The sequence below is a fragment of the Mytilus trossulus genome, chromosome 12, assembly GCF_036588685.1.
Source record: "Mytilus trossulus isolate FHL-02 chromosome 12, PNRI_Mtr1.1.1.hap1, whole genome shotgun sequence".
NCBI lineage: Eukaryota > Metazoa > Mollusca > Bivalvia > Mytilida > Mytilidae > Mytilus > Mytilus trossulus.
In genome coordinates, this window is record NC_086384.1 from 30,131,205 (window position 1) to 30,155,808 (window position 24,604).

General features: G+C 31.5%; 2 protein-coding genes across 2 annotated transcripts in view; both read right to left on the bottom strand.

Moving 5' to 3' along the window:
• Nucleotides 1–1,946, bottom strand: part of LOC134693776 (neuronal acetylcholine receptor subunit alpha-6-like) — a 31,663-nt gene extending 29,717 nt beyond the window's left edge. Inside the window, exons 1-2 of the mRNA XM_063554686.1 lie at nucleotides 1,677–1,946; nucleotides 223–380 (exon numbers count right to left, since the gene is read on the bottom strand). Of these exons, the coding sequence (XP_063410756.1) occupies nucleotides 223–380; nucleotides 1,677–1,758 (240 nt within the window). The 5' untranslated portion in view covers nucleotides 1,759–1,946. The remainder of the gene's footprint in view (nucleotides 1–222; nucleotides 381–1,676) is intronic.
• A 3,769-nt stretch (nucleotides 1,947–5,715) lies between these two features.
• LOC134692350 (acetylcholine receptor non-alpha chain-like) lies at nucleotides 5,716–21,711 on the bottom strand. The gene is made up of 8 exons (XM_063552805.1): nucleotides 21,475–21,711; nucleotides 20,390–20,547; nucleotides 18,715–18,763; nucleotides 14,848–15,005; nucleotides 13,178–13,222; nucleotides 9,470–9,579; nucleotides 8,161–8,693; nucleotides 5,716–7,077 (listed from the first exon to the last, which is right to left on the bottom strand). The coding sequence occupies exons 1-8, from the start codon at nucleotides 21,530–21,532 to the stop codon at nucleotides 6,707–6,709; spliced, it is 1,482 nt and encodes a 493-aa protein (XP_063408875.1). The 5' UTR covers nucleotides 21,533–21,711; the 3' UTR covers nucleotides 5,716–6,706.
• Nucleotides 21,712–24,604: the final 2,893 nt, after the last annotated feature.

Consider the following 24,604-nt stretch of genomic DNA (forward strand, 5'->3'; position numbering starts at 1 on the left):
GCATAGAAGTTTACATGAATATTGATTCAATGAGGTCGAATTATTCACCTGCAAGTTCAATAAAAGCGAATTATATTTGACTATTTTCTTTCACTTACGATTGAACAAAATAAATCTTAATTTAAATTGTTTACGTATCTCGTATCTAGTGCCCCTTTAATGATTTGCATTTTAATGACATTATTGCAAATTTCCGAAAACAGAAACTGAGAATATACTTACCAAAGAATTAAGGGCCAAGAAGTTGTACTCTACACTGATATTTACTGGATAGTCAGGTAGTACCAGATTGTTGTAACCTTCATCAGTTGAGTTAAATAAGAACTTGTGAATTTGATTTGCGTCACTAACAGTGTAAGATGTCGAATGTTTCAATAAATCTAGAAAAAATACAAATTATTTTTTACTTTAAAAAAAAGAAAGCTGCGATATATAAAAATATATATATATATTTATATCCATTAGTACGTCTGAGTCAGTGACAACCCTACAACAGATGTATCCATCGGATCGCCATCAATGATCAGCGGGACGGTTGCAGTGCAGGCGATTTGGTGTCACGATATCACAGTAGCATGGGTTCGAATCCCGGCGAGGGAATAACCAAAACTTTGCGAAAGCAAATTTACAGATCTAACATTGTTGGGTTGATGTTTAGACGAGTTGTATATATTTATATACACAGATACATGCATAGATAAAACTGACCCGTTTATATGAGATATGAAGCTATTGTTTGTATGTGATAGCTGCAATTGTTTGCACCTGTGCTAAGTCAGGAATTTGATGTGTAGTGGTTATCGTCTGTTTATGTGGTTCATAAGTCTTTATCGTGTCTTGTTTTTATATAGATTAGACCGTTGGTTTTCCCGTTTGAATGGTTTTTACACTAGTAATTTTGGGGCCCTTTATAGCTTGTTCGGTGTGAGCCAAGGCTCCGTGTTGAAAGTCGTACTTTGGTCCATAATGGTTTACTTTTATAAATTGTTACTTGGAGAGTTGTCTCATTTGCACTCATACTCTTTCTAGATCTGTTGTATATCTGTTCGAAAAAAAGATATGTTGAGCAAACGATTAATTCGTCAACTACCGACTAAAAGACATGCATATAACAATAAGTCAATCCCTAAATATACATCAAAAACCAGTTTTGAAAATGTTAAAATTTGTTTTGCAAAAATATAAAAGATCTATCACACACCAACTCTCAAAACAATATGACACGGAAGATCAAGAACATTAATTAATTGTTTTCTAATTTAATTTGATTCAAAATGATTTTTAAGGAAGTTATAGTGAACGATAGACACGCATTTCGTCTACATAGACTCATTGGTGACGCTTGAATCGAAAACATTTGTAATCAAATATATAAACAAACGAATGATCAGAATAATCTTTAATTTATTTTGTTATAAATTTTTAATTTATTTATGCAGAAAGACAAGAACAATCAAAGACCAAGGAGTAAAAAAGACTCACAAAACCAAAGGACATTTACATCAACAGTAATAAAACAACACGAACTCCACTAAAAACTGGGAGTGAAATCAGTGAATGCGAATGGTTAAGTATTTCCTGCACCGTATATATGTATTTTCAAATCAGCTCTAATTTTTTGTAAAAATTAGATGTATGCATTACGCAAATAAAAGAATCTGACCTTTCAAACATACCTGCACAAATAAGTAACAACAAAATTCCTCTTCTTGTGTAGAATCCTCTAGATATCATTTTCCTGATTGGCATTTGAAGCATGCAGCCAGTAGATATATTCGTTTCTCAATATATTTTATTTCTCGGTTTAGAATATATAGCTTATTCTATCAAATGCCAATATGAAATAAATTGTCTTTTCCGATGGTTTCTGTCATTGGCATTTTTTACATCTATATTTACTTATTTACGAAAAATATTTTATGAAGTCGATGAATATTTTTAAAATACTAGATCAGGAGTGCATGGTCTTTATATAGGGTTGACCGTAATAAATCATAAAAAGGTGGAGCCAAACAAAAAACAAACAAAAAATACCAAGTGCACAAAATAACAGTATCTATATGTCAACCTTTTAAATATCTTTATTTATAAAAATGTACCCCCACAACGAAATAATATAATAAATTGCATATCCTGTTTAAATCTATTTTTAAAGAATTAACCGATTTCTTTTGTAATTTTGATCACTACATATTTTTTTGGTAAACGGAAGTGAAATGGATCCTATGTATTAGATACTGTTTTGAAAACACTTGAGCATGCTTCATTGAAATCTACACAAATCCATTTTTCGAATACAGGATTTCTGTATCCTGTTTCTTTCATTTTAATAACAAAGACGTTTAAAAAACATAATCTGACAAAACTACCAGTGTATACATTTTATTAAATATCTTACAAATTAACACTTAATAAATGGATAAAGACATCCATAATAATATTGTAGCGATTCGTAAAGTATTTGTACCAATATACCAACTTCATTATATTGTCATTTGGTATCTTGTGGAGAGTTGTATCAGATATAAACATCTTTTTAAAAAGTAAAATCACAAAAATACTGAACCCAGAGGAAAATCAATACGGAAAGTCCATAATCACATGGCAAAATCAAATAACAAAACGCATCAAAAACGAATAGACAAGAACTGTCATATTCCTGACTTGGTACATGAATTTTAAAATGTAGAAAATTGTGGATTAAACCTGGTTCTATAGCGCTAACCCTCTCTCTTTAATAACAGTCTCATCAAATTCCGTTATATTTACATGATGCGTTAAATAAACAGTCACAATTAATAAAATAGTCAACATATGGGTACACCAGTCATCATTGTATAACAATTTTAAAAGGGACAATTTAACAGAACACAAAAACATCTATCTACGAACACATGGATTGACTTGAGTGTCTGACGTCATAATTTTTTTTTTAATATTCACCTGCATATGTGATATACGTCAAGGTCTTGCATCTGTTACCTAGACTATGTCACTAATGTCTGAGCAATAAAGGGGGGAACGAAAGATACCAGGGGACAGTCAAACTCATAAATCGAAAATGAACTGACAACGTCATGGCTAAAAATGAAAAAGGACAAACAGTAAGTTGATGAACCACGGGTGTGTCAAAGAACGTCTGGTCCCTCTTCAAAAAAAGTCATTAGATAGTACCACGACTGTGTTGATAAGTAATCCGTTTCAATGTCACACATATTACATGATGGACTTGAAGTTTTGATATTTTGTAATATATACTATTTATTATTTATTAAAATATTAAATTGCGTTTCAAGAAATATGTCGGTTCAAGACCTTTATTTTTTTTCGCTACTTTTTTCTAATTTTCGACAAATCAATAAAACAAGTTTGTAAGTTGTTTGATATTTATACAAATGCAGGCATGAGTGACGAAGGGGAAATTTCGCATGAAACTGACGTTCACGATATACCTAGTCAAGCAGTCCAAAGGTCTTTCAAGCACTTTTCTCCTGTGGCCAAACTTTCCATATTCTCCAAAAAGTTAGATGCAGCCTAATCTAGAGATCTGTTTCTGAAACGACCTAAAGTTAAGTTTGCAAGCCAAACAAAACCGCACTTGTTCTTCGGCCCAAACACAGAAATTTGAATTTAAAGGTAACAGCAAGAATAATTCTTTCATTATATTCGCCTCGACGAAATATTCAAGACTAAATCGCTTATCGAGAAAAAATATTTTTAAGACGCTTTAAAGTCGCTATGGAGTTGAAAAAGGCAATGAAAGAGCGTGACACGATTATAGGGATCAGTGACAAGTACTGTTGGTATGACGTCGAGGAGAATATGGATGACCCTCTTACAGACAATCCAGAAGACGCCATACAATTCTGTCAAGCAGAATTCAGAGCCAAGGCAAAACAACGCGTGTGAGACGCAGAGGGGTAGCCCTAAGTAACGATTTCGAAAATAAAAAAAGATAATGCTGATATTTTTCGTAGGTCTGCCACATCATATACAGGAGAATATTTTAAAGGCAGATCCTCTAACACTTCCAAGATTGTGTACTCCGACTCTGAATACTACGATGGAAATAAGAGCTACATCTGCTGCTATTGCAACGCAGGTGGACACTTTACTGACAAGTGCCCTTAAAGAAAACTATACGAATCCAAACCAAACAGTATTTAAACAGTTAAGAATATATAAGAACGGGATAACGAATATAAACAATCAAGCAATGTTTTCCCAACTTTTGGTTTTAGGTCTATTTTATAAGTTAAATCATCCTATTATTTTAACCATTTTTCATTTATCGGTATTGGATTATTTGTCAAAAGGTGTCATGATTGTCCCTCTTTATTATAAATTGGTGCATTAATATTTTCAACTAGCTCTAATGTTTTTTAAACTTATATCTTGGCACTACACCATGTACACGGATCATCCATGATTAATGTTTTAAAAATGAAAAAAATAATTACAAACAGCTATCTCTCTGTTCTCAATTACTCTACATTTTTATTATTTTTCTTTGTTAAGTTTGATATTTGACAGTATTTAATATATTTTTTAAGGTTTGCATTGTTATATCGTGTATATGGTGGTATTGCTTTCAAAGATATGGTTGTCTTCCTGAAATTGTTTATTATCTCATCCCTTATTTTATTGATTTTGTATTTTATAGTTTGTCATATATCAAATTTATTCGTTCAGTAATTATTCACTGGTTTGTTTTCATATGTCTTTTGATTGAGTTGATGATCCATTTCAAATACTATTTTATAGTATAACTTCCTACATTGTGATGTAACGCTATTGTTGTGGGTAAGGTTGAAGGATGGTACGTATTAAAACGTTCAAACCCGCTGCATGTGTTTGCAAGGAACCTGATTTTCAGTGGTAATCGTTTGTTGATGTGGTTCATGAATGTTTCTCGTTTCTCATTTTTTTTATACATATTAGACCGTTGGGTTTCCCGTTCGAACCTTTTTTAAATGCACAAACAGAATTATCACAATGAACTACACAACAGTATTATTTTGTTAACACCTATAGAAAAAAAGTAACAACCCAATAATGTTACCATTTTTAAGGCCAATTAAAGAAAATTAGGCCACAGTAAATAATATCTTTCAGTGATAGAGAATTTTTCAAATCATATTCTAAAGCCTCACTTGAACATCTTTTCAGTGGTATCTGTTTATCTTTTTAAAAGAATTTATAGAACTCAACAGTGTATCCATCGATGCCAGGTAATTTAGAGTTTTTCATTTATTTAAGAGTAGACAGATATTCCTGCACTGGTAAAGTTCCTCACAGGAACACACCTATTCCTCGTTAGGTGTTGTAACAAAAAGATTGTCAAGCTGAAGAATAATTCAAGTTAGAAAAAATAAAAGACACGACTACAAATATTGTCTTTATATGTTATCTCAATACGACAGGGTTTATGGCTTGTTACTGATAACTTTTCAAATTGAACATAATATCAAAGTTTAATGTCAGCTGTTTCTTTATCTAAAAAACAATCGAAATATGAAATAACGCCATACATGTGTATGTAAGAATTTTTCCAAAACAAGAAATACAGCTATTTGTAAATATGGTATGTCAGATCACAAGAATCATGATCAATTAAAAACTGAAAATATAAAACACAAATAAGTAATATAAAGCAACTACATGTTGTAAAACTACAAACATAATATTTACATTAAAAACATAGAAATATATGCAGATGAAAAAGTATGTATTGTAATGATATCAAATATTTTATAAAAATCTCTTCTACATCATAACAATTGCAGTGAATACATTTTTGACAGCAGATATTATGTATTCTTAAAAAACAGCAATATTCATAATGCTCGTTTTTGAGGTAAAAGTCCTAATTGATTTCACGGGAAGTGATTCTCTCTAGTTTTTACATTTAACATTAATACCCTTCACTTTCAAAATCAATTAAAAATAACAAAGCGTTTATAAGATTTTCTAATATGGCTTTTAAAACTATATATTATATAATTATGAAAAGAAAAGATAATCTCACTACATACATAAATCAAGAGGATCCTGAATATCTGGCCACAATTAAAAATCAAGAGTAGCGAATATCCTGTGGCTTAATATCCAAACCTGCTGCATTAAGGCTGAACATAAAATCTTGACGAAAATTAATTTGATTCGTTTAATTTTATTAAATTTAGACAAAAAAGTAAAAGTGACAAAAAACACACACTTTGTTGAAAAAAAAATCATTGGATACATAGCAATTTGAAAAATACTAATTTTGATCAATGAGCAGTATAATATCTTCTTAACAATTGTTTGTGTTAAAACGTTCAGCTAATTTTAAAGAGTTATCTCCCTGTAGTGTTATGTACAACCTCTAATTAGTTAATCCAGTGGCCATTTTGGTTTATTGTTGCCTGACAAAATGTCAAATCAGACAGGACCGAACAAATTAAAGAGAAAGCGCAGCGAAGACACGTCTGACCTTCAATAACCACTAACACGTTTTAGAAAACATCTCAAAATAAGTCAAGGAAAAATACATCGGTGAAATGATTAGTGCAGGTGCAGGTGATACAAAAAAGGGAGAATATTAAATTACATTAAACAATCATGGCGAAAACAGGAAATTCTTTTACTAAACTATTATCATGATTATATAATAAGGTAATCGACACACACATGTAGTTTATATTCAATATCCTGTTTGTATCATTCATGTTGACGTGCTTAGAACTATTGGGAAGCATAAAAGAACACAAATATATAAAACTGTGAAAACACCAAACAGGAAATAATCAAAGAATTCTGCTAGCTCCTTGTTGGTGTAAGGTGTAAATTGCTTTTTACTCTTCAAGTGAACTCTTCGGTCTTTTGGTGAGTCATTTTCAATATCCTGACTTTGATCAAGATGATCAAGATGATTTATTTTTCCGGCCTTGCATTTTAACTTAAGAAATTTTCTCGCCAAGGAATGCATCCATTTTGGAGCCTTGTCGTGTTCTGGTTGATGAAAAAGTCGTATGATGAATATCGTAAAGATAATCACAAGACAGGCCATTCCCAACGTTACTGTAAGAAATACCACTGCAAAAGAAAAGTGCTATTAGTTAAAAATTATTACCGTTTTACTAATAACTACAACAATATATTGATTAAAACGGAAACAACATCTGAGAAAATGATGCTTTATGCAACAGCTTTAACAATCATCTAAAATGCCTAAAGAAACATTTAATTGGTCATGTTCAGTCTTTCAGTAAATTGTGGGACTTATTCACTGAGTTCAATCCGCCTTTTGGACAGATAATTTTCTTACAGTCAATAAAGTTCTGTTCAGTAGTTCTGAAAGACATTTAAATACGATGGTGTCATTTCGACGAACAAGAAATCTACTGGAGATTCTAAACATTAATAGAACCTTGCAATACGTATTATCTTATATGCGTCTAAACCATATTAAACATATTGGAATACACAAATAGTCCATTTTCCAATTACCGATTTGATTCTGTTATTACACACTTTTCAAACGAATTACCTCCATAGACTGGTTCTAATGTATACTGTACATACTGGACAAAATTGGCTATTGCTAATGCAAATCATGATGAATTGAAAGTGATGTTTCGGCAGTTTAACTAACTTTTCATGAAAATAATTTCTAATGTTAAAAGTATTAAGCTGAACAACAAATACATGTCATTAATAGATTTGAAAACTTTGCAGATTACTCACATTACGCACAGGTAAATATGTTCTTTTTGCTAGCTCTCCTTGGTAAATAAAAATATTGTTGAAATAGGGATCTCGAAATACAGGGTCGCAACGGTAATTGGCAAATGCACTATTAGTTGATACCACAAAGAATTAGATTCCTTGTCACTTAAAAAAAGGCAATATGATTGATTGATTTATTGATCTTTATTTAACGCCGCCTTAGCGCTAAAAGCTGATTGCGGCGATATATAATATGGGCAATAGGGGTTGAACTCATAACACTTTGCTCAGTGCTCGGAGCACGAAAATCATTCTCGAAACATAAAACTCAGCATTTGGATAAGTTAATTTGGGAGTATGAGTACAATGAAATACTCGAACATTTTATGAATTCAAGCCAGCAGCGCAATCTTGTTAATGAGGCAGTCAAATCAATAAATGCAACTTTACCTAGAACTGAAGTATGTTTTGATGTCGTAGGCATAGTGTCTGAAAACAACGTCAATAAAACCGCCAATGCAAGTAACACTGTCAGTATGTATCCGATCTTATCTCCAGATTCAAGCGGCAGAAAAAATGTAACGAATGTTAATATAGCAGTAAGGATTGTCGGAAATATTACACTCATTAGGTAATGACCATACAATCTTTTAAACTCCATTCGGAACAAAAGTTCCGAAAATACCAGTTCGTCTTCAGTGAGGTTAGATGTTTCTTGGAATGTTGTTAGAAGGTCCCATTCTTCATCCGGTCTGTAGTCTTCTAAATTGATATGAGTTTTGAAAAATTCTAAGTTGACAACATCAGTAGAGAAACCCCAGCTAGCTAGTTCTATTTCGCAAGTTTGACTGTCATATGGGAAGTACGTCACATCCATGTCACATGACGTGGACAAAACAGCGGGTGGTTCCCATCGTACCTCTCCGTTATATTGTATTCTAACAGTTTGTTCGGCACCAAGATTTTTCCGTAATACCAAAATGCTAAGATTGAAATAAAATATTATTATGTTAGATTAATGTTTCGCAAGAAAATGTGAGAAACCCTGAAGATACCCTGGTCTTAATGAGAGCCGTGGTGTAGTGGTTAGTGCATCGGACTACTAACACAAAGGTTCCTGGTTCGATTCCCGTTCGGGATGAAAATTTCAGGAACTCAATTTTCGGCTCTCCCTTGACACCATTCGCGAGTATGGTCTTGAGGAAACGATGATAGTCCGTCGGAAGGGGACGATAAATGGCTGACCCGTGTTAAGAGAGAGCCATATCTCTTGCACGTTAAAGACACCCTTGTAGATTTCGAAAAAGAGTAGGCTAATGCCGCTTCAAGGCAGCACTCGCACCCGCAAAGTGGAAAGGGATTTATAAAAGTTGCAAAACTTGTTTCCCAATCCACTATAAATAAATATGTTTAAACTAACTAACTAGTCTTAAGGTACTAACACACAGGGATCTTTACTGAAATAGCTGTACCAGTGAAGAAATCTGTTAACAGCATGTGATATATTGTTGTTGAATAAAAAAAAAAAAAGAAAATGTGAGAAACGAGTTATTGTCACATATTTAAGTTGAAATGAACTTATAGATAATCCAAAAGTAACAAATGTTCATAATAAATTGAATACATTCACATGTGTGTTTACTAGTTTTCATAGCTAAACAATATATTCTTTCAGTTTAATTCTGCTTTTATAAACCTACTTTTTTTCTTTTGTTTATTACTGTTAATGTTTGTAATACAATAGAACGTTAATACGTACGAATTCTGCACAATCAATTCAGGGTGCCAAATTGTATCTTCGGGTACATATATGTAGTCAATTTCGCCATATAAAGATTTATCCCATGTTAATCGACTATCATTCCAAACCTAAAATTTCACATGACAGTTACATTAAATTATCGAGTAAAAATGGAAAGCTAAATTCATATTTATATATGAAATTGATATATAATGAAATTTGAATCTGATGTGATATCCTGTACTATGTTATAACCCTTGATCTTAGAGTGAACAGACGCCGAACTGATGAAACATAAATATTCCGTTGAAAAATATTTACCCGTAGGGAGTCCGTTGGTGTACTGGCCAAATAAAACGGACGCATAACGAATGCCGAACGGACACACACAGGATTTCTAACCTACGAGAAACGGAAATGTACCGAAGAACGGATGTCGAACTTACATCCAACGGACGAGTACCGTATGAAACGAACAGCGTACAGAGACGTACCGGATAAAACAGATTAACAAGATGAGTCAAAATTGGAATCGACAGGTTTGAGCTTTCTAAAAAGCTGTTGACAGCTTCATTCTAATTTAAGGTAATATGAGTGCAAGTGGTTGTTGATTTAGAATAGAAAATTGGGTACTGATAGATATTGATTGAAAGACGATGTAATAACTTATAAATAGTGTGCGTAATACATCCATGCTTATGAAATATTGCTGACTTAATTACTTGTTGCAAATTAAAACATTTACAAATATACACTACACTAAAGGTATGCCACTCATTCAGAAAGGGTGCCTAGATTGGCACAAGCTTGAAAATAAATACAGATAAAGCATTTTTGTAAACATTTTATAGAAACAATGTTTAGCAAAACAAATCGTGAATATTGCAGATTTACAAAGCAAATAACAAGTATCCCAATTGATATTTCGATATTGAATGTTAGTGTAGGTGCAAACATGAATTATTGACAGGAACTGAAATACACATAGTTAATTTTTAAGCATTTGAAGTCTTAACCTGAGACGAAAAAACTCTGTAATTTTTTACCTAGTTTAAGGTGTAATACCACCAAATCATGGTACGTCACATCTGGTTGTATACGAAAGTAGGTCTAAAAAAATATTCCATTGAATTTGACAGTTGTTGAAAATTAACACTGTGTTTCAATGCACTTAAATTTTAAACATGTATGTTGGGTGTTTGAAAGCATCATTCCTTTTTATTTGATGGTCTTATAAAACATTTTGGAAAGTTAACGTTACATAGTTACCAAAGCAGGTAACCAATAAATAACAGTGTAACATGTGGGTTGTTTACCTCCGTGATTGTTACTTTCTTATATGCAATGAAATGTAGTGTGAAATTTTCACTGTAGCACTGGAAAGTAACAATTTTTATTTCTGTATGTAAAGTATTTCTTTGGTTAAAATAAAGGTAAATACTCTACATTTTTTTAAAACTTCAATTTAACAAAGACTAATATGGGAAAATCAACGGTGGTATTACACATCAAAAACCAATAGATGTTGCTGTACAAATGTATCGCTTTTGTATCATAAGGCAACCTACCAGACTGAAAATATGATAAGTGTCTGAGTATTTCAAGATGGCGTGTATGTCGACTGAAACTTAAGCTTTACCGTGATGCGAAGTAACAAGACATATATAGTACATGTAAATCTTATACATCTGACCTTACAGAATTGAAAAGTTTCCGTGTAACTGTTTTTAGTTTATTCTTCAAAATAGTACAAAACGGGAGAGGACGCAAAGGACGAGGATAAGATGTCGTCTTCTTTCGACAATTATAATGGTTGGTATTTGCAACATTTGAATTCATACTGTCCTGAATAAGGGCTGCTTGAAGGTCCGAGTTTATAACGGACAGATTACGAATACAAAACGGATACGAAACGAACGAGTACCGTAAAAACATTGATGACACTCAAAAAATCTGAGGCAACATTTTCAATTCAAAAATTATCCGTTTTACATTCGGTATATGTTTGTTTTATCCGTTATCCTTCGGTGTGTGTCCATTTTAATGCGAAAGTCATATTGTACAAAAATGCTGGTTGTTAATACAGATATTTTGAAATTATGACATTTGTTTTGCACTTAAGATCAAACACAACTAATTTTGGTATGCATGTGGATTATGTTACCAGTTAAACAGTAAACACTATAAGGTTCCTATGTAAATACTATATTTACAGTTGTAAACTCATGTTGTTGTCCGCATAAAATAGTGGAATCAAATATTTAAAATATTGAATAATGATAGAAAATTCTCTTTACCGTAATATGCATTTTTCTCACACCTTCGCAAAAAGTAAAAGTAGATCAGAAGTGGCAGTAAGAACGGCATTTAGAAGCATCTAAAGATTCTGGTACTAAATCAAATCTAATGTAATAGCTTTTTGGAATTTTTGAGCGCAATGCGTCAAAACGTGTCAAAGTTGTATTTATAAGTTTGTAATTTAACATATTTACTCTCAGATCTGTACCAAGTGCCTTTATGTTGTTGGGATGTACAAGTAATCGGCCACATCCACTTGTATTATTTTGCCATCTGAGGATTTAAGACTTTTTCAACTGATTTTCATAGTTTGTTCTTATGTCGTACTGTTATACCACTGCCCCAGGTTTTGGGCGGGTTGGGATCCCGTTAACATGTTTAACCCCGCCACATAATGTATGTGTGTGTCTGTCCCAAGTCAGGAGCTTGTAATTCAGTGGTTGTCGTGTGTTTATGTGTTACATATATGTTTTTGGTTCAGTTTTTGTACATAAAAAAGGCCGTTTTAGTTTTCTTGTTTGAATTGTTTTACATTGTCATTCGGGGACTTTTATAGCTGACTATGTGGTATATGCTTTTATCATTGTTGAAGGCCGAACGGTGACCTGCAGTTGTTAATTTCTATGTCACTTTGGTCTCTTGTGCAGAGTTGTCTCATTGGCAATCATACCACATTTTCTTTTTTTTTTAATTCATTGTGAAATATAAAAGAAATAACAACAAAAAAAAATCAATTGAATTGAAATTGTATGACAAATATTTTCGTAAAACAAAAGCCCTTCATGTTGTCTTTTCTCGTTTAAAATGTCATAAAATATTATGAGTTCGTTGGGTGTTGAAAGAGCGTATGCGTTTTTCAATAATCTGGCCTTTCAACTAATACAATGCCATTATTGAAATGTCAGTTCTGAGTTGTAAACAAAAGCAGTCATACCTACTAAGTATACTTTTGTTGTGTTTTTAATATGCAGGAGTTTATAACAATAGTCACACGAATTAGATGAAGTCATTTCGTTTTGACAAACTTACTATTGATTTGAATTTAATATTTGATATGTCAGTTTATTTGTCTACATGTAATGATAAATTCATCATCTCCATTGTTGAAGAAGAAAGAGCCGGCGACATATTTAACGGGTGGTCTCATGCAGCCCCCAATTTTTCGTTACATTCCACATAACACATGTAAGGAAATGCGTATTGCCAACAATATGACTGATGAATATTAAAAAAAACACATAACACCACAACATTTTTTTGGCCAAACAAGTACAGACTTTTAGAAAGAAACTTTGCAAGGATCACACTTAAATAAGAGTCTGTGTATAATACAAAAATATACATCAATTGATCCAGCATATAAAGGCATGAAGGTGAAATTATCTTTTGGTCAATTAAAAGATATTAAAAATAAAATGTTTTACTGACCACGGTAAACCATCCTGTTGTTTCCAATATCTGTTCCTTTATATTCTTAAAAAGATAAAATAAAAACAAAATTATGTTTTAATCAGAAATGAACATGATGACATTCTCAGATATTAATCTCAGCTTTTATTTTGGTGATTCTGCATATTTTATTCAAAAAGACTTTAAAGAAGACTTTACCAGTTTATATGGTTAAATAAATGATCTCTCTATTCATAAGTTACATTGTATATACATTTTAAGGGAAACATTTTCATATTTGTCGCAGTACTTTAAATGCATATCGGTTCTTCTGATTTGTCAGAATTGTGTGGAAACCCCGCATGACAAAAAAAGTAACAGTACGATGCATCAAGTAGAATCATTGTAAATACAGTGTAAGCTGCCTTATCCTACATCTGAGTATTCCAGCATCCTGCTTTAACCGAAAAGTATTTAAAGTCTAAAAATATGTCTATCCTTGCAGAACAAAAACTTAGTATTCCGACAACTTGCTCATCCGACATTTTGTTCTGGTCCCCCCTGGTTCTGTTACAGTAGTCATTTTGTTTTTAGATTTTTCACTGATAGCTATATGGGGGTTCCATCTTGGTTGACAATGTGTTTTACAAAATATGCTATGTCCCCCTAAAAACCTTTATAAGCGTATTGCAAATATGGAACTTTTGTTTGAATATTACAATTCATGTACTTATTGACTGTAACATGAACGATTGATTAATGATCGGTTCACGAGTGTCAGCGAAACAAAATGGTACTCTCTGAGCTTTGTGTCAAAGCATAATTTCTCCATCGTATTTACAAATGACAAATTGATACTTTAAATGGCTGTTTATTAAATTAAAAGTAAAAAACATAGTTTCAGAGTGCTTTGATTTTAAAGTAAAGTGCTCTCCTGACATAAACTTTAGTGCATTAATTTTTTACAAAGTTGTTATCTAAGACAGAATGTAAAACGTAGAAACAAAACTCCTGTTTGGTTAGTAATAAATCATACAGTAGCAATCGTATTTTATCATACAAAATTTGTCATAGATTGAATTTTGTTAAAATAAAATAATATACCAAAATTGTTTGACAATTATAATTCGAATATGTTTTTGTTTACAATATATAAACTCATCATAGATACCAGGACTAAATTAAATATATATTGTTTCCTTACTGTCCCATCGTTTATTTAAAATCAACAACTAAAACAGTTAAACCAAATAACAAACCATTCGTAACTTTTTATATAGTTATGAAATTTCTTTTCAATTGAATATAATAAAATCTTTAAACTTTTGTAGAATTAAATTCGGTTATATGTTTGATTATAGTTTATTGTTGAAGTATATCCGTTTTCATTTCATAACGATTGAATAAATTGCACCAGATAAAACTCGGTTAATGCAGTTGAAAACCATTATAAACTTAGTTTAAACATATTTATTTATAGTGTATTGGGAAACAAGTGTTGCAACTACTATTAAACCCTTTCCAATTTGCATGACATATAATTGTATGGTGAACCTTATATTAACCTTTGGATTGTTTCATTTGAAACTGGTTTTTCATATCATATGATTCATATACAGAGGACAATAAGATAACTTTCAAGTTGTTTTTCTTTAATGTTTCGCATTCTAATGATATTTAGAAAAATCACAAGCTCAGAAAATACTTACCAAAGAATTGAGAGCTAGCAAGTTGTACTCTGCACTGATATTTACTGGTTTGTCAGGTAGTACCAGTTTATTGTAACCTTCATCAGACGAATTGAATAAAAACTTGTGAATTTTATTTGCGTCGCTAACAGTGTAAGAGGTCGATTGTTTCAATAAACCTAGAAAATATATTAAATTTTCTTTATTTTAAGATAGTTCGATTCTTAGTTTCAAAACACTAGTTTATATTGATATGGGATTAATGAAGGACTCAAAAGACCAATAAATATATATATAAAATTTCACATGACAGTTACATTAAATTATCGAGTAAAAATGGAAAGCTAAATTCATATTTATATATGAAATTGATATATAATGAAATTTGAATCTGATGTGATATCCTGTACTATGTTATAACCCTTGATCTTAGAGTGAACAGACGCCGAACTGATGAAACATAAATATTCCGTTGAAAAATATTTACCCGTAGGGAGTCCGTTGGTGTACTGGCCAAATAAAACGGACGCATAACGAATGCCGAACGGACACACACAGGATTTCTAACCTACGAGAAACGGAAATGTACCGAAGAACGGATGTCGAACTTACATCCAACGGACGAGTACCGTATGAAACGAACAGCGTACAGAGACGTACCGGATAAAACAGATTAACAAGATGAGTCAAAATTGGAATCGACAGGTTTGAGCTTTCTAAAAAGCTGTTGACAGCTTCATTCTAATTTAAGGTAATATGAGTGCAAGTGGTTGTTGATTTAGAATAGAAAATTGGGTACTGATAGATATTGATTGAAAGACGATGTAATAACTTATAAATAGTGTGCGTAATACATCCATGCTTATGAAATATTGCTGACTTAATTACTTGTTGCAAATTAAAACATTTACAAATATACACTACACTAAAGGTATGCCACTCATTCAGAAAGGGTGCCTAGATTGGCACAAGCTTGAAAATAAATACAGATAAAGCATTTTTGTAAACATTTTATAGAAACAATGTTTAGCAAAACAAATCGTGAATATTGCAGATTTACAAAGCAAATAACAAGTATCCCAATTGATATTTCGATATTGAATGTTAGTGTAGGTGCAAACATGAATTATTGACAGGAACTGAAATACACATAGTTAATTTTTAAGCATTTGAAGTCTTAACCTGAGACGAAAAAACTCTGTAATTTTTTACCTAGTTTAAGGTGTAATACCACCAAATCATGGTACGTCACATCTGGTTGTATACGAAAGTAGGTCTAAAAAAATATTCCATTGAATTTGACAGTTGTTGAAAATTAACACTGTGTTTCAATGCACTTAAATTTTAAACATGTATGTTGGGTGTTTGAAAGCATCATTCCTTTTTATTTGATGGTCTTATAAAACATTTTGGAAAGTTAACGTTACATAGTTACCAAAGCAGGTAACCAATAAATAACAGTGTAACATGTGGGTTGTTTACCTCCGTGATTGTTACTTTCTTATATGCAATGAAATGTAGTGTGAAATTTTCACTGTAGCACTGGAAAGTAACAATTTTTATTTCTGTATGTAAAGTATTTCTTTGGTTAAAATAAAGGTAAATACTCTACATTTTTTTAAAACTTCAATTTAACAAAGACTAATATGGGAAAATCAACGGTGGTATTACACATCAAAAACCAATAGATGTTGCTGTACAAATGTATCGCTTTTGTATCATAAGGCAACCTACCAGACTGAAAATATGATAAGTGTCTGAGTATTTCAAGATGGCGTGTATGTCGACTGAAACTTAAGCTTTACCGTGATGCGAAGTAACAAGACATATATAGTACATGTAAATCTTATACATCTGACCTTACAGAATTGAAAAGTTTCCGTGTAACTGTTTTTAGTTTATTCTTCAAAATAGTACAAAACGGGAGAGGACGCAAAGGACGAGGATAAGATGTCGTCTTCTTTCGACAATTATAATGGTTGGTATTTGCAACATTTGAATTCATACTGTCCTGAATAAGGGCTGCTTGAAGGTCCGAGTTTATAACGGACAGATTACGAATACAAAACGGATACGAAACGAACGAGTACCGTAAAAACATTGATGACACTCAAAAAATCTGAGGCAACATTTTCAATTCAAAAATTATCCGTTTTACATTCGGTATATGTTTGTTTTATCCGTTATCCTTCGGTGTGTGTCCATTTTAATGCGAAAGTCATATTGTACAAAAATGCTGGTTGTTAATACAGATATTTTGAAATTATGACATTTGTTTTGCACTTAAGATCAAACACAACTAATTTTGGTATGCATGTGGATTATGTTACCAGTTAAACAGTAAACACTATAAGGTTCCTATGTAAATACTATATTTACAGTTGTAAACTCATGTTGTTGTCCGCATAAAATAGTGGAATCAAATATTTAAAATATTGAATAATGATAGAAAATTCTCTTTACCGTAATATGCATTTTTCTCACACCTTCGCAAAAAGTAAAAGTAGATCAGAAGTGGCAGTAAGAACGGCATTTAGAAGCATCTAAAGATTCTGGTACTAAATCAAATCTAATGTAATAGCTTTTTGGAATTTTTGAGCGCAATGCGTCAAAACGTGTCAAAGTTGTATTTATAAGTTTGTAATTTAACATATTTACTCTCAGATCTGTACCAAGTGCCTTTATGTTGTTGGGATGTACAAGTAATCGGCCACATCCACTTGTATTATTTTGCCATCTGAGGATTTAAGACTTTTTCAACTGATTTTCATAGTTTGTTCTTATGTCGTACTGTTATACCACTGCCCCAGGTTTTGGGCGGGTTGGGATCCCGTTAACATGTTTAACCCCGCCACATAATGTATGTGTGTGTCTGTCCCAAGTCAGGAGCTTGTAATTCAGTGGTTGTCGTGTGTTTATGTGTTACATATATGTTTTTGGTTCAGTTTTTGTACATAAAAAAGGCCGTTTTAGTTTTCTTGTTTGAATTGTTTTACATTGTCATTCGGGGACTTTTATAGCTGACTATGTGGTATATGCTTTTATCATTGTTGAAGGCCGAACGGTGACCTGCAGTTGTTAATTTCTATGTCACTTTGGTCTCTTGTGCAGAGTTGTCTCATTGGCAATCATACCACATTTTCTTTTTTTTTTAATTCATTGTGAAATATAAAAGAAATAACAACAAAAAAAAATCAATTGAATTGAAATTGTATGACAAATATTTTCGTAAAACAAAAGCCCTTCATGTTGTCTTTTCTCGTTTAAAATGTCATAAAATATTATGAGTTCGTTGGGTGTTGAAAGAGCGTATGCGTTTTTCAATAATCTGGCCTTTCAACTAATACAATGCCATTATTGAAATGTCAGTTCTGAGTTGTAAACAAAAGCAGTCATACCTACTAAGTATACTTTTGTTGTGTTTTTAATATGCAGGAGTTTATAACAATAGTCACACGAATTAGATGAAGTCATTTCGTTTTGACAAACTTACTATTGATTTGAATTTAATATTTGATATGTCAGTTTATTTGTCTACATGTAATGATAAATTCATCATCTCCATTGTTGAAGAAGAAAGAGCCGGCGACATATTTAACGGGTGGTCTCATGCAGCCCCCAATTTTTCGTTACATTCCACATAACACATGTAAGGAAATGCGTATTGCCAACAATATGACTGATGAATATTAAAAAAAACACATAACACCACAACATTTTTTTGGCCAAACAAGTACAGACTTTTAGAAAGAAACTTTGCAAGGATCACACTTAAATAAGAGTCTGTGTATAATACAAAAATATACATCAATTGATCCAGCATATAAAGGCATGAAGGTGAAATTATCTTTTGGTCAATTAAAAGATATTAAAAATAAAATGTTTTACTGACCACGGTAAACCATCCTGTTGTTTCCAATATCTGTTCCTTTATATTCTTAAAAAGATAAAATAAAAACAAAATTATGTTTTAATCAGAAATGAACATGATGACATTCTCAGATATTAATCTCAGCTTTTATTTTGGTGATTCTGCATATTTTATTCAAAAAGACTTTAAAGAAGACTTTAACACGTTTATATGGTTAAATAAATGATCTCTCTATTCATAAGTTACATTGTATATACATTTTAAGGGAAACATTTTCATATTTGTCGCAGTACTTTAAATGCATATCGGTTCTTCTGATTTGTCAGAATTGTGTGGAAACCCCGCATGACAAAAAAAGTAACAGTACGATGCATCAAGTAGAATCATTGTAAATACAGTGTAAGCTGCCTTATCCTACATCTGAGTATTCCAGCATCCTGCTTTAACCGAAAAGTATTTAAAGTCTAAAAATATGTCTATCCTTGCAGAACAAAAACTTAGTATTCCGACAACTTGCTCATCCGACATTTTGTTCTGGTCCCCCCTGGTTCTGTTACAGTAGTCATTTTGTTTTTAGATTTTTCACTGATAGCTATATGGGGGTTCCATCTTGGTTGACAATGTGTTTTACAAAATATGCTATGTCCCCCTAAAAACCTTTATAAGCGTATTGCAAATATGGAACTTTTGTTTGAATATTACAATTCATGTACTTATTGACTGTAACATGAACGATTGATTAATGATCGGTTCACGAGTGTCAGCGAAACAAAATGGTACTCTCTGAGCTTTGTGTCAAAGCATAATTTCTCCATCGTATTTACAAATGACAAATTGATACTTTAAATGGCTGTTTATTAAATTAAAAGTAAAAAACATAGTTTCAGAGTGCTTTGATTTTAAAGTAAAGTGCTCTCCTGACATAAACTTTAGTGCATTAATTTTTTACAAAGTTGTTATCTAAGACAGAATGTAAAACGTAGAAACAAAACTCCTGTTTGGTTAGTAATAAATCATACAGTAGCAATCGTATTTTATCATACAAAATTTGTCATAGATTGAATTTTGTTAAAATAAAATAATATACCAAAATTGTTTGACAATTATAATTCGAATATGTTTTTGTTTACAATATATAAACTCATCATAGATACCAGGACTAAATTAAATATATATTGTTTCCTTACTGTCCCATCGTTTATTTAAAATCAACAACTAAAACAGTTAAACCAAATAACAAACCATTCGTAACTTTTTATATAGTTATGAAATTTCTTTTCAATTGAATATAATAAAATCTTTAAACTTTTGTAGAATTAAATTCGGTTATATGTTTGATTATAGTTTATTGTTGAAGTATATCCGTTTTCATTTCATAACGATTGAATAAATTGCACCAGATAAAACTCGGTTAATGCAGTTGAAAACCATTATAAACTTAGTTTAAACATATTTATTTATAGTGTATTGGGAAACAAGTGTTGCAACTACTATTAAACCCTTTCCAATTTGCATGACATATAATTGTATGGTGAACCTTATATTAACCTTTGGATTGTTTCATTTGAAACTGGTTTTTCATATCATATGATTCATATACAGAGGACAATAAGATAACCTTCAAGTTGTTTTTCTTTAATGTTTCGCATTCTAATGATATTTAGAAAAATCACAAGCTCAGAAAATACTTACCAAAGAATTGAGAGCTAGCAAGTTGTACTCTGCACTGATATTTACTGGTTTGTCAGGTAGTACCAGTTTATTGTAACCTTCATCAGACGAATTGAATAAAAACTTGTGAATTTTATTTGCGTCGCTAACAGTGTAAGAGGTCGATTGTTTCAATAAACCTAGAAAATATATTAAATTTTCTTTATTTTAAGATAGTTCGATTCTTAGTTTCAAAACACTAGTTTATATTGATATGGGATTAATGAAGGACTCAAAAGACCAATAAATATATATATATATATATATGTCAATGTGCTCGTTTTCCAGATATTAGCCATTTAAAATTATGGCGGGAACATGTTCTCCTTTGACTTTTCATAGCTTTATCATTGAATTCAGGTTCTCACAAACTATTATAAAATAATGAAAATTTTAACAGATGGCTAATCATTATACATGCAAAAGATTTATAAAAAGAAAAATTGGAGGCGATTGGCAAGTTATTTTATTGCATTTAAATGGAATACAGCAGAGGATTCCGCAAATCTGACAAAAATCCAAATTATGACAAGCGAACACCCTGAAACTAAAGAAAGCAGCAAAATTTATATAAACACAGGTGCATGCATGAGTTCAACTTACATTTTCATATTGAATATTATACAATGGTTTTATGTGATTTGTGTATTTGTATATCTGTTTAAGAAAAAGAAATGTCGTGTAAACGTTAATAAGAGAGTTACCAACCAACAGACATGTATCTCAAAATCAAAAAAGTATACGTCGAAAAACCGTTTCAACACATTTCAAAGATTTATTACAAACAGCGATTCTTAAAACAAACAAGAGTACACATGCTGAAATGTCTCGTCTTCTTTAGTAATCATCGATATTATGTTGATAGTCCTAAATATAAAGCTTTGTTACAACTGTCACATCAACTTAACATTAATCAAGACGACTAAACATTGACTAATGAACCATGCCCATCTTTTTTTCTTAAAGTAAAACACTTATTTTGAAACCTGTAATTTGTTGCTATAGTTTAAGAATTGCATTATATATTAACATAACCAAGACCTTTTAAATACATCCCTCCAACATACCTGTACAAATCAGTACAAATAAAATCCCCCTGCTTGTATATAATCCTTTATATATCATTTTTCGATTAAAATGATAAGCAAGCAGCAAGTTAAGTTATTGGTTTTTCAATGTATTATATTTCGATTAAGTATTTGATAATTAATCTTATCGAAAGCCACTGTAAAATAAAATCTGCTGATGGTCTCTGTCATCCGCTACTTATCAATCTATATTTTCTTAATTACGAAAAATATTTGTTTAAGTCGACATATAATTTTTAAATACAAAATCGGGAGTTCGTGGTTTTTATATTTGTTGACGATATCACCACCTGATTTAAATCACAAATAGGTGGAGCCAAAAAAACACGTGCACAAACTAATAGAATCTATATATCAACAATTCATATATATTTATTCATAAACATATTCCCCCACAGAGAAATAATATCTATATCCTGTTAAAAACAATGTTTTAGAATTGAAACTTGATTCTTAAAAGTTTGATCACAACATTATGCGGCCAAGGATATGAAATGGATCTAACTTTAATATATAAAAGTTTGTACATTTCTCATGTCATCCCTTTCAATAATTTCTATTTGCAACTATTTGGCATTGTGCATTCAACTTGATTGTTTGTATGAACATTTGCTCTCACGGAGAGATATACAATTAAAAGTTTATATCCGACTAGAAACTGTCTTGAAATTAAAGCACTTAGACCTGTTTCGTTGTAATCGATCACAAAGCCATTTTCGAATATCAAATTGCTGTTTCCTGTTTCTTTCTTATTGATAACAAAGATATTTTTGGAAATAGATCAAGTTTGTTAAACATCATCTTGATGAACCTTGGCTGTCAATAAAGACATTAAGAAATTGTTTTGATCCGACATAGATCCCAGTTTATAAATTCTATGTCATGTCTTACAAATAGTTAACTGTAATAAAGACACATAAAAAACATGATATTTTCTAAATGCTTTTTAGGTATTATCCAGCAAACAATTTGGTAAAATTCTTTGGTCGAGTTGTTGTCTCTTTGACACACTCTGCATTTTGATTCTCAATTTTAACAATTGAATGCATTGCTAAGGCCGTCGACAAACTTATCTTCAATCCAAGAGTTTTAAATAGTGAAGCTCAAATCATCTTTCATGAAGTTTACGCCATCACTGGTTGTTTAAGGTTATGGAAAATTTGTTTCACATATCATATACGCTATGTTTATTTTTCTAACTACAATCTCGTTCCCTTTTCAAAAGGGAACGATATTGTAGTTAGAAAACAAACAACGAATGTGACCTACCGAATTAAACTTATTTCTTACCGGGTTTGTACATTTTTACCAACCAGAGCCACATGACGGGTGCCACATGTGGATCAAGGTCTGTTTAACATTCAGAAGCACCTGGCATCATCCATTATATAAGGTTGGGTTCGGGTTGATCACTTTGTTCTTAGTTGTGGCTGTTTTTCTTTTTTCTTTCACGGCAAGCCATATTGGTATCATTTTATTTTTTAGTTTGAATCTCCCTGTGGGATATTTCGCCTCTCTTTTATTATTTTAAGATATTAAAATGTATATATGGTCAAATATTCATTGAAGCGCCAAGTAGAATGTTATTTGCATCAGTGTTGTTCACGCAATGTCATTTCATTTATATTTGCATGATAGACAATGCCTTATCAAACATGTCCCTGTCTATATAAAACTAATATGTGGTATGGTTGCCAATAATACAACTCTCCACAGGAGACCAACATGACACAGAATTTAACAAATATAGGTCAGCGTACGGCCTTAAACAGTGAGCAAAGCCCATACCGCATAGACAGCTGTTATTTTGGGTTATCGTTTGTTGTTTGTATAGTATATACGTATTGTGATGCCCTCTTCTGATTCATGTCACACGATTCCTGCTGCATAGGATTGAGGAGATGTTGTATGATAGTCAATGATATGGCCTTAAAAAATGACAAAAAAACCAAATAAAGTAGTCGGCTTTAACAGGCCATAAACAAAATGAAACAATTCAATTCAAAAACTAAAGATCTAATTTAAAACAAACCAAATTACGAAAACAAATTGACTGACATGGACCGACGATAAACACTAAACAAAAACTACCCCCTAAATGTTCGACGACGACTTACGTAAAAACTATTATATACAATACAAAGATGACAAAGACACTTGCGGATAACGACCGTTGCTCAATAGTGTTTTTTTTTTCACAAGTAAACAGGTCAAAGTCCGAGGCGATATCCTTTTTGTTTTGTTTGTTAATATACTAATGTACTATTATTATTTGACTGTCTGTTTGTCCTTTTGTTTTTAGCCATGTCGTTGTCAGTTTATTTTCAATCTACGAATTTGACTGTCCCTCTGGTATATTTCTTCCCTCTTCTTAATAATTGGGTACTAAACAAATTTACTAAATAAAAACGTATATATCTACGTTTCAAATAATTGTCAGGAATGAAATTCAAATGTATAGATTGCTATTATTATCAAATCAATTTCACCTCTTGGGTTGAAAAAGATCGTTGTGATTACTTCGAAAGAATGTTTTATAAATGGATTCAATAGGAAATGATTCCCAAACTTTAAACATGTCTAGAGGCGAAGGTTGGTAAAAACATATCGGTCATATTTTGATTTCTAAATAACAAAATTTATCGTTAAAGATATTTAGGTCAGACTTTTTGTGATTCAACTAAAGAGATGTTATCGTCAATTTATTTAAAATCCATGTATTTTTTGTTTATGATAAACAAAATTATATATTGAATAGAATTAATGTTAGTCGTAATTTTAAGAATACGACAAAAAAAAAACCACAAACTTTTGTTTAAATAAAGGATTTCGCTATTTCTTTTTCTATAAACATGATAAAAGATCATTATCTTACATGTCATATGCTTAATAGAAAAATAAAATAAAAAGATGGGGACACCGTCCATTACTCAACATCTGCATTCGAAAGAAGCATGCATTTATATTAAGGTACTGTTTTTCTGTTGAAGTAATAGGAGACATAAAGGTAATATCGAAACAAAAAATATAACTAAATTACAGAAATCCTCTAAATGTTACAATTAAAATTGAGAATATAAATGGGAAATGTGCCAAAGAGACAACAACC